The sequence below is a fragment of the Nymphalis io genome, chromosome 13 (assembly GCF_905147045.1).
Source record: "Nymphalis io chromosome 13, ilAglIoxx1.1, whole genome shotgun sequence".
Taxonomy (NCBI): domain Eukaryota; kingdom Metazoa; phylum Arthropoda; class Insecta; order Lepidoptera; family Nymphalidae; genus Nymphalis; species Nymphalis io.
In genome coordinates, this window is record NC_065900.1 from 12,806,653 (window position 1) to 12,822,882 (window position 16,230).

The 16,230-nt window shown below is 32.6% G+C and overlaps 1 protein-coding gene and 1 non-coding gene across 2 annotated transcripts in view; one reads left to right on the forward strand and one right to left on the reverse strand.

The window, feature by feature from the left end:
- Window positions 1–2,440: 2,440 nt before the first annotated feature.
- Trnai-aau (transfer RNA isoleucine (anticodon AAU)) lies at window positions 2,441–2,514 on the reverse strand. The gene has a single exon. It is a non-coding gene; the product is annotated as a tRNA-Ile (tRNA).
- Window positions 2,515–7,224: 4,710 nt separating this feature from the next.
- The window catches only part of LOC126773007 (4-hydroxybenzoate transporter PcaK-like), a 29,086-nt gene continuing 20,080 nt past the window's right edge, over window positions 7,225–16,230 (forward strand). The window contains exon 1 of the mRNA XM_050493621.1: window positions 7,225–7,654. Within this exon, the coding sequence (XP_050349578.1) occupies window positions 7,477–7,654 (178 nt within the window). The 5' untranslated portion in view covers window positions 7,225–7,476. The remainder of the gene's footprint in view (window positions 7,655–16,230) is intronic.

Here is a 16,230-nt window from a genome sequence, read left to right on the forward strand (position 1 = left end):
GATACACCGAAGTAAAGGCGGACAAATTCAAACGTCCGTTTCTACTGCGGCGTTTTTTAAAATTCAGTGTAGATGTATTCATTTACGTACCAGAAAATTTTAATTTTCTAGAAAAATTAAAAAAACTTTAATACAGACTTGTTGATAAGGTTAATATAAGCTTATTTTCTTAAAAAAAGCATTTTCACAAAAATGCAGATGTCCGTATCTACTTTGCTGCAATCGATTTGCGATCAGCCCTAAGAATTTGAGCAAATCTGTTCTGTGATGCTGTATATACCTGTACCAAGCACATAACACAATTTACTAATTTCATTAAGGTGGAAGCTTGGAATGATTATATTAAAACAAATCCTTTTTAATTGGATATTTAGTATAAATATTTTATCTGTGTACATATCAAAAACTACTGTCATTATCTTAACAAATTTGACAAGTCCGTATGAGGTACTCGTAGACCTTGTAGTAATTGTTAGCTCGATACATTGCATTGGTCTGGTACTATAGCATGGATTGGTTAACCAGAGGTGCAAGTAAGATTGACGTTAAGTCCCATTTATCGGAATACCTTTGACATTGACAATGACAGCTTAAGTATCGTGAGTCAACTGAGAGTATGTGACTGCCTAATTTTTCTACAAGAATTTATAAAAAATTCGGTAAAAAGGTACGGTGGCAACATGGCACAAGGGACATAACATTTTAGTTCCCAAGGTTGGTGTCTCATTGATGATGTAAGCGATGGTTAACATTTCTTACAATGCCAATGTCTATGGGCGTTGGTGACCACTTACCATGAGGTGGCCCATATGCTTGTCCGCCTACCTATAATATATAAAAAAATATATAAATACAATTGGTTGCCTCGAAGAGATCGCTATGTAGCGATAAGGTCGCCAAAATTGTATGCTATTTTTATTTATCCATATTTTGTAAAAAAAAAAATCTTTGTTCTGTACAATAAAGCATAAAGTAAGTAAATTATAATTAAATGTGTATATTAAAATTATAAACGTGAAAGTAACTTGTCTGTCACGCTTTCAAGGCTAAATTAGTGAACCGATTTTGATAAAATTTGGTATAAAGGAAGTTGAGCCCCAAGGACGAACATAACCCACTTTTCTATTTAATACATTATAAATATGAAAATGTTCATTGTCTACTTTATTATTTGTATGAATATATTATATGTTGTTTTATAAAATACTAGAATAATACTTATACAAGCGATTGTTTCATGACGGAAGTAAAATGAAAGCAGTTAATTGCTTAAAGTCCCTCTTCCTTGCCTCTAATAACGTAACTGCCTATAGGATTGTTGTATACCGCACGTCCGGTCCAAATTCTTAGATAAATTGTCTTTTCCTTCCATGGGCCGTCTAGAATATCGGTTATAAATGATCAAAGGCACCGACGCTGAGTGGTGATGAAATCGTCAAGAGAAATGTTCTCACAAGCGCATCTACATCCTTCGTTGACATTACCTTTGATGCAGAGACTTCTTGCTTATAACTTTAAATACCCTTTTTTTGTATGTTATTGGATAATGTAAAATATTAGTTCGTCAGTTTTATTAACATCATTAAAAAGTGTATGTAATTTGAACAAACTGCGAATGTTAAAAAAAATATTGTAAAGGCAATAGTTATAGTGAAAAGTAGTATTTTCGTTATATATATACACAACCAAATAGATACACTTTATTCAATTATACTCTTACAGACACAGTTGACTGCTACATTAAATGTACAGAGAAAAACCAACAAGACACACAGTAAGAAGGAGTAATTCTCTTTTCCTCAAATGAAATTGTAATGTGTGTACCTTGTATATCAGCTAAGGTATTGGTTTATATACAAAAAGTAAATGTTATTTTGTCTTTAAGGTCGAATATATAGATTGGATGTAAGCGTAAACAACACCCTATTTTATAAGATATTTATACATAATAAATAAATAAAAATGATGATAATTTTCGAAAATACATACATAATGCTGGATATAAACAACAATCTCGTGACCTTCACTCAAGTATATAAGAGTACCATCGCTGAAAACTTACAACTGGTTGCCCCTGCCGTGATACTCCAAGTGCTCGCCGAGGATAAAGACGCCAGGATCAACGGGAAATCTATATAAAGTATTTTGCAACAGTGAATCAGGTAGGAATATATATATATATATATATATATATATATATATATATATAATTTTTTTTTGTTTTTAGTATTGTTAAGCAATAAATATTTATCTCATTCTGATTTTACGAATTCTAGACGAAATAATTTTATTTGAACAAAAATTCACAAATTAATTGCGTTTTCTTCGATTTGAATCTATACGTATATAATACAATACAATAATATATAATAATATACAATACAATAAATATACACATTTGTACACATCCTACCGATGCTATAAAAAAATAAAAGTTTTGTGGCCCATGAGGGGATCGAACCCGCGACCTTCGCGTTATTAGCACGACGCTCTAACCAACTGAGCTAAGGGGCCTATTGGACTGGAGATTGAAAACTTGCTTTGCGTTTTAAATTTATATTTAAAAAATTTAATTTGTGTTTATAATTCATCTCGTGCTTGAGGAAAACATCGTGAGGAAACCTGCATGTGTCTGATTTCATTGAAATTCTGCCACACGTGTATTCTACCAACTCACATTTGAGCAGCGTGGTGGAATAAGCTCCAAACCTCCTCCACAAAAGGGAGAGGAGGCCTTAGCCCAGCAGTGGGGCATTAACAGGCTGTTACTGTTACTGTTATTGGCTCTTTTGGATATTGTGTTCTTTTGTTTGCTCATTATTATTTTGCAAGTTATTAAAATAATGTATATTGTGTAGTTGTATGCTTATTATATAATTTCATTTGGAATAAATAGTAAACAATAAGTTTCTTTTCAGTTCTTCCTCCTCGGTAGTTTCATATACAATTTAATCTTGTTACGTAACAATTAAAAACTGCTATTGAATTTTAATAAAGTATATTTTATATGTCATAATGGATTTTGATTAACAGTTTTTTTTAAGTCTTATCGTTAAGTGCATCCACCATCGCATGGTGTCCAGGAACTAACCCACCAGCAAAAGTAATCCCAATAAAAGTGAGAGCTTGGCGTCAGAATAAATCACGTGGACTTTTTGTAAAGTAGACTGTATTTTTTAAGCATTATAATGTTGGCACCTTCTTAGACGCATCAATTTTTTTCTTCAGATGTGATCGTGGTTTGAATACTATTATTGTATTCCGGTTGGAAGCGTGAATGAGCCAGTGTCGTTACAGGCACACGGGACATAAAATTTAAGTGCCCAAGACAACGCATTGGCGATATAAGGAATGGTGGTGATAGCTTACCATCAGGTGGCCCATTTGCCCGTCTAACTATGATATAAAAAAATACTATCGTCACTATTAACTGTACCGCTTCGAAAAGCAGCCTAACATAAACAATTCATTCAATTTTCTGTCGATTTAATACCCTTAATACATTTCTTGATATATAAACGATACGTCCACAGATGTACAGCGAATAAATCCACAATCTTTGAATACAGGAGAGCTATTGGAATAATGTAAGACTTTACAGCATTTCTCTATTATTCTTGGTCCTCGACATTGATCTAATATTTATTGTCTTTGTCCACGAAATAATTCGCGGGCAAAGATAATTGCATTTTAATATTTATAAATTAAATAGTCTGAATGAAATGACAATGAATTTATTAATAATTTTCATCATTTAAATATATAAATAAAAAATTATAAGGGCTAAATAATCGTTTATCTAAGAATATAAAATAAGATTGTATTTATATTTTGTCACGCTATGACTTTCTCAAATCGTTTAACAAATAAATAGTATTTCTTGTAGGTCAATGTAAGTTACTGACCTATTTTGATAATTTATGTATTATTTGTCTTTATTATCACCAACATTGACCCAAAGATAATATACACTTTATCATAAAGTATTATTTTGTCCATTTTATAATAATTATTATTTATTAGTCATCAGCTAATTACACGGGCAGAATTAGTGTCTACATAGAACGTTTATATTAAAGGACAAACATACAAAGAAATAATGTTGTTTTTTGGGTCAGTAACCTTCTTGGGCGTATGGAGAACAACTCGTAAAATTTAAATCACAATCGAATGAATAGTTTAGGAACGCATAGCGGATACACATATAAAGATTCTTTTTCCTTCATTTAAGATAGATTTCAAATTCATTTGCGCGATTTATACACCTCTATATAAATATTAAAAATAATATAAAATTTTGTGATTATAAAACATTTAACCCCGTCTTATTGCTTTCACTGGTGACAGGAAGGCTGGTTTATTTTTCGGACAGATGATTACGAGGAAATGCCGCTAGCTTTCTTGTCACAATTCAAGAAGCTATTTTCAATTTTAATTTGTTTATATACTTATGTAAATAATTATGACGTTAATATAAATTTACCATTGTTTTAAAATTACAAAATCACAGCTTCCTAAAATGACAAGTATTTTTTAATATACGTAGTTATGTAAGTGTAGTATTTTACTTATGCATGATGGTTGATTGTCAACGAGACGTAACTCAAAAGTGTGCCTAAAAAATCTTTGGTATTGTAATAAAGAAGCGTTACACTTATTTATTGATTGTCATAAATATACCACCGGTTCGGAAATAAACACTTCAAATTTGAGAAGAACCGGCGAAAGAAACACAGCGGGATATGTTTCGAAGTATATGATAATAAATGAATAGGAAGAAGCATTATTAAAAACTATCTTTCATCCACAACATTTCCTGTTTATGCTGTTGATCGTTGAGTAGTTACTACACCAGGAGACCAAATTCTACTAACAAATTGTCACGTTATCACAATCGAATCGAAGCGTTATCGTTGCCGTTTATCCGTTTTCCTATTCTTTAATTTAATTATAAGCGAAATACCACTCATCCTGAGATATCGTAAAATATCCGCCCGATTGACTTGAAATTTGAAAATATTTACACACGAGTTCCTTTTACATAGTAGGTTAACTCTAAGGAGTTTTTATAATTAAGCCCTTAAGAATATTTTATAAAGATGACAAAAGTTTGTATGAAAATCCTTCATTTATGAAGTAAGAGTTACACGGAAACTGGTATTTAACGACTCTGGGTTATGACGCGAGCAAAGCCGCCGGTAAAACTGTATCCGTATTTTGGTTCTGATTATATTATATTTACGATTAAGCTGAGATCATTGTTATCAACAACTATACCAATAATTTTGGTATTGTTGAATATTTTTAATTAAATTTTTCCTTACAAAGTTTATTTTTATTTTATAACTAACTTAGTTTTCCTTATAATATCTTCTCCTCAAAGGGAGAGCTGGCCTTGGCCCAGCCGTGAAACATTTCAGACTTTACTTAACTTTTCCTTAAGATAAACTATGTTTTTTGTTTTTTTTTTATTCGTATTTTTATGTTTTTTATTCGGGCCAGGAAGTCATTTAAATATAATATAGCAAAACATTTCGGTGTATGTATGAATCAATGTTATTGTATGTATGTGTGTGTATATGTAATGTATATATTTCCCACCACGTTTAAATTTATATTGATTTGTTTCGAGCCTGTAAGATTGTCTAGACGAGATCACTACTAACCAATAAGCCCCGTATTAAGCATCTTAAGGTAAGTTCCCGCGGTGCGTGATATTACGAACAGAGGCCGACCAGCCCGTAGCGACGCACCGTGGGAGGAGTATTATCTGTGGAATCACGGACAAGTCCGTAGCGGTGCGTCAAAGTATTTATCGATTGTCATAAATCTATCACCGTCAGAGCCGTTGCGAGTCGGTAACTTCGTAAAGGTGCATTGCGAGAGCTGTAGCGGCAGCGATGCGTCATCGAATCTCAAGACCGACACAGACCGATACGCACATTTGGACGAGTCTCAGTTGCGGTGCGTTGTTGTCCGTAGTCATCGGCTGTGCGTGAATAATCCGCAGAATCACACACCGTGGTAAGCTACTTTTACATATTTTTTTATTGAAGATAATAGGCAAATTCGCAATTAGAATGATAAGTGGTCATCGCCATAGACGAATGATAGAAACATGTCACTGTAACCATCCCTTGCATAGTCAATGTGCCACCAACTTTGGTAACTACGATATTATGAATCTTTTACTTGTAGTTAAACACATCCTTCAAAGTTAAATACGATAATACTAACAATAAATATTGCTGTTTGGCGGTAGAATAGAGGAATAGATAATAGGCGATAGTGACCACCACTATCGCCTATTACCTATTCGTCTGCGGGTTGGATCATTTTCATTTACAATTTTGATTCTTTATTCATATATTTTACTCATCTGAAAGATTACTACTATTAAGATACTGGTGGTAGGGCTTTGTGCAAGCTCGTCTGGGTAGGTACCACCCACTCATCAGATATTCTACCGCAAAACAGCAATACTTGATATTGTTGTGTTCCGGTTTGAAGGGTGAGTGAGCCAGTGTAATTACAGGCACAAGGGACATAAAATCTTAGTTCCCAAGGTTGGTGGCGCATTGGATATGTAAGCGATGGTTGACATTTCTTACAATGCCAATGTCTAAGAGCGTTGGTGACCACTTACCATCAGGTGGCCCGTATGCTCGTCCGCCTTCCTAATCTATAAAAAAAAAAAAAAATTTGATTGATTAAAAGTAGAACAGCCAAATTTACATTACAACCTTCCATTTTTTAAAACTAAAAAAACTTCACTAATTTAACACAACAATTACAAATAAAAAAAAAATGTTTTGGTCGAATTTAACTTAACAATAAAAATATTTTATTACGCACATTGCTATCGTATTCATATCCAATAGTTTGTCCAACGTTTGCGTTTTATAAACCAACAGACACATCCAAAGCCGAGACAGCAGCTTTTGTTACATAAAAAAAAATATCTGTGCAAAACTACATTGTTATCACGATACCAATGTCTGACTGTATCTAATTTAGTCCTTACTGCTGCCAACATAAGGTCGATAGACTTTATCAGTTGACGTTGCCACAACATTATAGCTTTATTAATTCATACGATAAGTATACTTACGCTGTTCAATATAAGGGCCATAATAATGTGATAATATTCACCCAAGCATTCACTTCACGCTCCTGAACTAACACAGTTAACTGATTCTATAATTAGTTAGTGCATACCGATGCCTCGTGAAGAGCGGACGAGGTTTTAGTTAAGAAAAGATAACGCGAATTATATTTCGTATTAAAATAATAAAATACTATATCCAGGTCTTTTAAAATAAATCTTTAGTTATAATAAAAAGTATTGAACTACTTAAATTTAAAACGAAGAATAATATAATGGTTTTGAAATAAAATATAAAGCGATTTGCAATAAGCAATTCAACTAAAATATTTTAAATAAAAATCTCTTCATAAAATAATTATACAACTAAAATGTCTCACGATAACGACCCTAGTTCCTCAGAGAGGAGTTTAGAAAGACTAAACGAAGTCAAAGCTTTCATTGAAGCCAGCAAACGAAGTGCCGAGAAGTTAGATGAGATGCAGGATGCTGAAAAAAACTTGGGGAAGCTCAATGAAGTCGTATTCGAAGATGCCTTCGAGATAACCGGTAAGCTTATTATCTACTTCATCGTGGTAATACCATTGGATGTTCTGTTCTAAACTCGTTCCAGACAAACGTCTGCTGATCGACTCGAGCTGATCTTGATAATCACAAAATATAGGGAATAATATGGCTTTTCTTGATTTAAAAAAAATAATTACTGCTTTCAATAAAAATTTCAATCAACTTATACTTCAGTGCAATAAAGAACTAGTGAATTATTATTTTAAAAGATTAAGTTAAATGATAACCTATAACTGGAACATAGATTTACCGGAGCTAAGGATTACCGTACTCTCATTCATAAAGAAATTAAATATATTAATTATATACAATTGAATTTATATATCCCGCGTGATGTATTATATAAAAATACGTAACTCGGACTTACTTATCACTTATATAATAATGTTTTTATGATAATATTAAAATACATGTATGAATAGGTTAATATTATATATCAGCGACATTTTATTATAAAATGAATACTTTGCCCGAGGTTACATGTGTGTAACATCTGTTTCACCGTCACATTACCTCGGCCCGGAAGATTTCTGATATTTAAAATGATCCCAAAAGAATATAATAAAGTAAATAAATGTACCATCAAAATCGACCTCTAATTTCTTAGAATCAATAACAGCTTATGATATTATCAATTTCTATTTAAATATTTAAATTAAAATGTCAAAAGTTATCTAATTATTATTATTGAGGTAATGATGTAATATTTTAATTAGAAAAATAAGTCTAACATCATTTACATACATAGCAAAAAATATATAAGAGATAGACGCATGAATTTTTTTGAATGTTTAATGGTGGACAATATTTATTTAGAATAGTTCTGCGAAGTTGTAGCTTTTGGTAGCACTGCACCCTTCAATTTTACAAATTTGCTTAATCGAGGTGTGTAAAACGTCAATCTTTTTGGCACGCCAAGGTAAACGTTTTTGCCATTATGGAAATGTGTCGCGATGAAAAAACCACAATTTTAACTTTCTCATATTATTATTATTATATATTTTGATCCATTTTTGCGAAGGTTAACCGCCAGTTTCTGGCATGATGAGCATCAGATTTACTTATCTAAGAAAATACTGAACGTTCATTCATCTATGACTTATCTGTCATCGACCAATGACCATTCAGATTAGTTAATCTGACTTTGATCAGCGTTATAGAAACTGGATGTTATTGAAAAGTACTTAAAATTTCAATTCCATTTGTTTTGATAAGGTCTGATAGTGAAATATTCGATGGTTTTGAAATAGAAGGGCATTTATCTATTTAAGATAAATAGATAAGATAGATGATTTACAAATCCCAAACAAAAAGTATTTATATTGGTGCCATATATTTACCTTCCCCATTAAAGAATCCGATCTAATGATTTTCTTTCAGACTCCATTGGCATATAAAAATAAACATTTAAAAAAAATATTATATTATGTTATATTAAAAAACATAATATAATAAAAAAATTTATAACCAATGAAATACCGGTATCCTTCACCAGTGCAGATACTTCGGAGTGGGCACCACCCACTGAGATGCGATGGACTGTAATACCATATAAATTGGCGGATTCTTTTTACAGTAGGTTACAATTTGAGAAGGGTAATTGACAACTTAACCCCTAAAGTAGTGGTTAAGCGGATGAAATTTTGAATGAAAATCCTTCATTTTTGAAGAAAGGGCTATGGAATTTGGTATTAACTAACCATGAATTATCGCGAGCGAAGTCGCGAAAGCGCTAGTCATTCATACTGAGCTATATTACGTTGTGTTCCTATGTATTGATTTGAAGGCTGAGTGAGCCAGTTTACAGGCACAGGTAAATGACGTTTTACATCTGAAATCAAAATAGCAATAAAAACGATTGAATCACCTACATTGCATTATATAACATTATATACGCCGAGATGGCCTAGTGGTTAGAACGCATGAACCTTAACCGATGATCGTGGGTTCAAACCCGGGTAAGCACCACTGAATTTTCATGTGCTTAATTTGTGATTAAAATTCATCTCGTGCTTGACGGTGAAGGAAAACATCGTGAGGAAACCTGCATGTGTCTAATTTCATTGAAATTATGTCACATGTGTATTCTACCAACCCGCATTGGAGCAGCGTGGTGGAATAAGCTCTAAAACCTTCTCCTCAAAAAGCGAGAGGAGGCCTTAGCCCAGCAGTGGGACATTAACAGGCTGTTACTGTATTACTGTATATACAGCTAGTGAAAGTTGTTGAGAATGATAATAATAAAATTAACTTAGAAATCCAGTATGCAAATATAGTTGTAGTATTTAGTTTAAATGTAATTATTTTGTAGTATACAATAGTTCGCCGACGTTAGACGTCTTATGGTAGCATTGACTCACATAGTCATAGAATAGAACTTCATACTTCTTGCAGTACCATTGTCTATAGGAAAAGGTGACCGTTACCATAAATAATAAAACACATTTTAATTATACTTTTTACGATTAACGTAAAAGTTATCTAATTATTATTATTGAGGTAATGATGTAATATTTTAATTAGAAAAATAAGTCTAACATCATTTACATACATAGCAAAAAATATATAAGAGATAGACGCATGAATTTTTTTGAATGTTTAATGGTGGACAATATTTATTTAGAATAGTTCTGCGAAGTTGTAGCTTTTGGTAGCACTGCACCCTTCAATTTTACAAATTTGCTTAATCGAGGTGTGTAAAACGTCAATCTTTTTGGCACGCCAAGGTAAACGTTTTTGCCATTATGGAAATGTGTCGCGATGAAAAAACCACAATTTTAACTTTCTCATATTATTATTATTATATATTTTGATCCATTTTTGCGAAGGTTAACCGCCAGTTTCTGGCATGATGAGCATCAGATTTACTTATCTAAGAAAATACTGAACGTTCATTCATCTATGACTTATCTGTCATCGACCAATGACCATTCAGATTAGTTAATCTGACTTTGATCAGCGTTATAGAAACTGGATGTTATTGAAAAGTACTTAAAATTTCAATTCCATTTGTTTTGATAAGGTCTGATAGTGAAATATTCGATGGTTTTGAAATAGAAGGGCATTTATCTATTTAAGATAAATAGATAAGATAGATGATTTACAAATCCCAAACAAAAAGTATTTATATTGGTGCCATATATTTACCTTCCCCATTAAAGAATCCGATCTAATGATTTTCTTTCAGACTCCATTGGCATATAAAAATAAACATTTAAAAAAAATATTATATTATGTTATATTAAAAAACATAATATAATAAAAAAATTTATAACCAATGAAATACCGGTATCCTTCACCAGTGCAGATACTTCGGAGTGGGCACCACCCACTGAGATGCGATGGACTGTAATACCATATAAATTGGCGGATTCTTTTTACAGTAGGTTACAATTTGAGAAGGGTAATTGACAACTTAACCCCTAAAGTAGTGGTTAAGCGGATGAAATTTTGAATGAAAATCCTTCATTTTTGAAGAAAGGGCTATGGAATTTGGTATTAACTAACCATGAATTATCGCGAGCGAAGTCGCGAAAGCGCTAGTCATTCATACTGAGCTATATTACGTTGTGTTCCTATGTATTGATTTGAAGGCTGAGTGAGCCAGTTTACAGGCACAGGTAAATGACGTTTTACATCTGAAATCAAAATAGCAATAAAAACGATTGAATCACCTACATTGCATTATATAACATTATATACGCCGAGATGGCCTAGTGGTTAGAACGCATGAACCTTAACCGATGATCGTGGGTTCAAACCCGGGTAAGCACCACTGAATTTTCATGTGCTTAATTTGTGATTAAAATTCATCTCGTGCTTGACGGTGAAGGAAAACATCGTGAGGAAACCTGCATGTGTCTAATTTCATTGAAATTATGTCACATGTGTATTCTACCAACCCGCATTGGAGCAGCGTGGTGGAATAAGCTCTAAAACCTTCTCCTCAAAAAGCGAGAGGAGGCCTTAGCCCAGCAGTGGGACATTAACAGGCTGTTACTGTATTACTGTATATACAGCTAGTGAAAGTTGTTGAGAATGATAATAATAAAATTAACTTAGAAATCCAGTATGCAAATATAGTTGTAGTATTTAGTTTAAATGTAATTATTTTGTAGTATACAATAGTTCGCCGACGTTAGACGTCTTATGGTAGCATTGACTCACATAGTCATAGAATAGAACTTCATACTTCTTGCAGTACCATTGTCTATAGGAAAAGGTGACCGTTACCATAAATAATAAAACACATTTTAATTATACTTTTTACGTTAATTTTTGTTGTTTTATATTAATAAGCAAATAATACGTTATTATTCAAAAATATTTTGAATACAAAGTTAACTACGTTAACTAAATATAGACAAAACTAAAAATAAATATTTGTCAAATAAAAAACTTGTTCAGATAAACCTAATTCGCACAAAGTGAGAACCGGTCTCGCGTAATTGCAGTCTACTTAATTCTACTCTAAAATGCGTTAAACATGATTCTTGTTGTTCACAAATATATATAAAGCTTTATTTAGCAAACAGAATAAAAATATTATACGTGAATGAATGTAAAGAATTAATTGATATTAATAAATAGGAAAATTGTGATGCGATGTACCAGTAGCCAAGGACATAACATTGAATCTTAGGAGATCGAAGATCGCGGTTCCAAGCCTGTGCAATTAATTTTCATGTGCTTAAATTGTGCCTATAGTTCAAGGGAAATGTGTCGGATAAAACCTACCAAACCACATATTTTACAGCCTATCGACATTGCTTGCCAATTAATTAAGTAATGTTACTTAAAATGTTAAATGGTGTTAGAAATATACAGTTAATATATTTTTAATCTTAACTAAAATCTTTACTAACTTAAGCTTAATATTGTTCTATTCCGAGGCCAGGGCAAGCACAAGATACATAATTTTAGATCCAAAGATTGGTGGTGTAGTGGCGGTATAGGGAAATATTTCTTACGGTGCCAAGGTGATAGTGGTGACCATTTACAATCAGGTCAGTATAAAAAATATTTTATTAATATTACACTTCAATGCATTTAAAATATATCACAGTACAAATAAAATTTATATAATATCCTAAATAGCCATGGATCTATGGTTACTCTCATACTTTACAAGTTTTTGTTACATCACAAAGAATTTGACCTTTTAACGTATTTTTTTGAAATATATTACAGTCAACAATCTTTTTCCATGTATATTCGCGTTGTAAAGCCGCTTCGATTGCCAGAAGACCTCGAGTTTCAATTAATATGACGAAAGACAATGAGAAATAAAAAATACGTAAATCGGCAATATGACATAAAATAAAAAGCCCGTCGTTGGTTTACATGCGAGTTTATAACGCTCTGCAGAGGCCTGAGGTTTTGAGTTGATATCGCGAGCAGTATGAATTATTTATATATTTTTTTTTATATATATTTTCGGCTGCGGCTTTGCCCAGGTATACAAGTACCTACAAGTACTATTTTAGTTCCTGGGGGTTAAAGCTTGCTACATAGCAAATTTTATCAAAATTATTTTTTAGTGATTTAATCGTGAAAGCATAACGGACATACAGACAAATATTTTTGCATTTATAGTATTAGTATAAATTTGCATAAGATACGAATAGTCAAATATCTTTTCTAAAAATAGGTATGAACAAACAAAACCTGGTAACACAATAACTTATCTTTCTGTCTAAGCTCGTCTGGGTAGGTACCACCCACTCATCAGATATTCTACCGCAAAACCGCAGTTTGTGGTACTGTTGTGTTCCAGTTAAAGGCTTACACTGGCTCTAGTGTAATTACAGGCACAAGGGACATAACATCTTAGTTCCCAACGTTGATGGTACATTAGCGATGTAAGCGATGGTTAACATTTCTTACAATGCCTATGTTTATGGGCGTTGATAACCACTTACCATCAGGTTGCTCATATGCTTGTCCGCCAACCTAAACTATAAAAAAAAACAATTAGGATTAATTTCACACTACATTAAGAACCGGCTTGGTTGTGTCTATCGTTGGGGGATTTTTATGCCATCATCGCCACGCCTGTCAGACGGGTAGGCGATCGCAGTAAGATGGTAACAAAATTCAGAGACACGCTGCTGCCCGTTCCCGTGTATATTCCCCTCGAGACGTCTTCTACGCCTCCCACGGGATGAGGTGATTCAGTGAATGATAATATTTTTTATGACCACGAAACTGAAGGCGCAGCCCCCTCGGTGGACCGATATTGCAAGGGAAGTTGTTTGAGGCGGGTAGTGCAAGACCAGCCATCGTCGATTTTTTGAGGAAGGCCTTTGTCTATCAATAGTAGACGTTTTCCAACTGATATGCTGATTTGATGATAGCCAGGTTCTATTAACCTAGCTAGAAAGTAAAAAGCAGCAATAAGGCTCTGTTATCATTTATGTGAAAAAATGTTTATTTAAAAAAAACAACTCTTTGAACTGCCAAATCTCCTGTCCCTAAATGCAAATGGATCCAAATAAGATGATGAAGAAGTAGTCTTCAAAAATTTATTTCTTTCTTTTACTTTTCGCTAATTTTACGAATATAGAATATAGTTAAGAAACTTTAGCAGTAAATTTTCCTGTCATTACAGTTCTAATCTAAAAAAATTCAATTCGTATCTCATTTTAGAAATTTTGAATTACGACTTACTTACTTTGGGTTAAATGTTATAAGTATTACAGTCGAAGTCACACGAGTTTCGATTTGTTTTTAAAGAATAACTCTACTTATTGCTGTACTCGCAAAATGATTATTCTTTGTTTTTTATTGGACTCCAGTCGTTATGTGCAGTTTTAATAATTCTATTGTTTCCAGTACTTTGATATTTCCTGGAAATACGTACAATATCCCATTACCAAATCCATTTATTTCTATAATGCATCTTTTGTATCAGTAAGTTACGGCTTTACCTATAAATGTTGTTCAGAGAAAAATTCGTTTAACAATACTGCGTCTTATTATTACATATCAAATCTGTAATTATAGAAAGAGACAACCATTGTTTTACTAAATATTCACAAAAAAAGTTTTAAGGAATGCCGTTATTATTTTTACTTGTATAATAAGTATTTAATAATTCATTTCAATCAGATTTAAAATCAGGTTACTATACGGCTACTAATGAACTAGAGCATGAGATGGATTTATGGCTATTTACAAGGTCGCCGTCAGTGTGGACGAGCCCACAGGGCAGATTAAGCACATTCAATAATTATCTAAAGTATTGGGAACTTCGCTTGCGTCTAAATTAATCGTCTCTCCAGTGGTCGAAGACAATGTCAAAGAGATCGATCGCTTGGGCGATTCTCGATGTCCTTTTCAAATCGTATATTGGTCAAGTGATAATTCGAATACATGTCTTGTGTGTCGTATATGTGGGAATGTTTTTAGTTTGTCTTTTTTACAAATTAAATCATCGGTCGCTATGGGATTTTATCTAGTCTGCGGATCCTTTATTCTACAGCTACACCGGTCTTTATTCTCATCGAGTACGTTGACGGGAATTAAGACCGGTGGAGCTCAACAACCTTGGGCAAATAATTCATTCGACTGTTTCAATCTGAAGCCAAAAGTAATTTATTTAAGAGATAGGTTATTATAATTGGTTAAAAGAACTCCAGCAAATACAATTCTGTATATAAATAATATATTAATATATATATTTAATATACTGTTAACTTTGATTCTATATATATACATATATAATCAACAAATCATTCAAATCATTAGCAATATAGTCTGAGCGTTATTTCCTCAACCATTAGTAAATCTACAAACGAATAATTGGATACACGTAAATGAGCACCGTTTTTTTAATAATTTTATGAAACAAATACACAAAACTCCTTTAATATTTTATATTTATGTTTGTGACGGTGAATTTATCTTTATTACTCGTTCTCGCAAATACTACTGAACGACGCGGGTTATGTGGTTATGTCGGGTTGTGCGGAATACTTGTGCTAGATTTCCAGCCGACATATTCAGGCTTCCTCGCGGTGTTTTCTTTATTGAAAACTCAATAGTTGCACGAATCCACAATCTTCATCTAATATTCACAAGTTCTATCTCTTTGGTCGATCTCAGCGCTCATTAGCCAAGCATTTTCTTCCGTTATGATAAAAAAGTACCACTAATTACTAGCAAAAACACAAATTGTTATATATGAGAAAACAAAAGCAAAAATGTATTATATAGTTTTCTTAAAATTAAATGCTTCGAACTGCTGACCTCATAAGATACAAAATGAACACATTAAAGACAAAATTTTATTTAGTTTAATTTTATCGCTTACATAGCTGTGTTAAGGCGCAGTTACATATTAATATATATATATATTAAGCAATTTCCTTAAATAATATATATACGTATATATATATTCTATTCCAATCAAAGAAGCAGTAGATAAAACTATGCTTAAATTTACATATTTCATGTGATTTGCTAAATCCTCTGCTAGCTTGTGCACTAGAAGAAAGTCTTGATTAATATATATTTATTTATAACACAACACTATTCCACCACTTCTCATATCCACT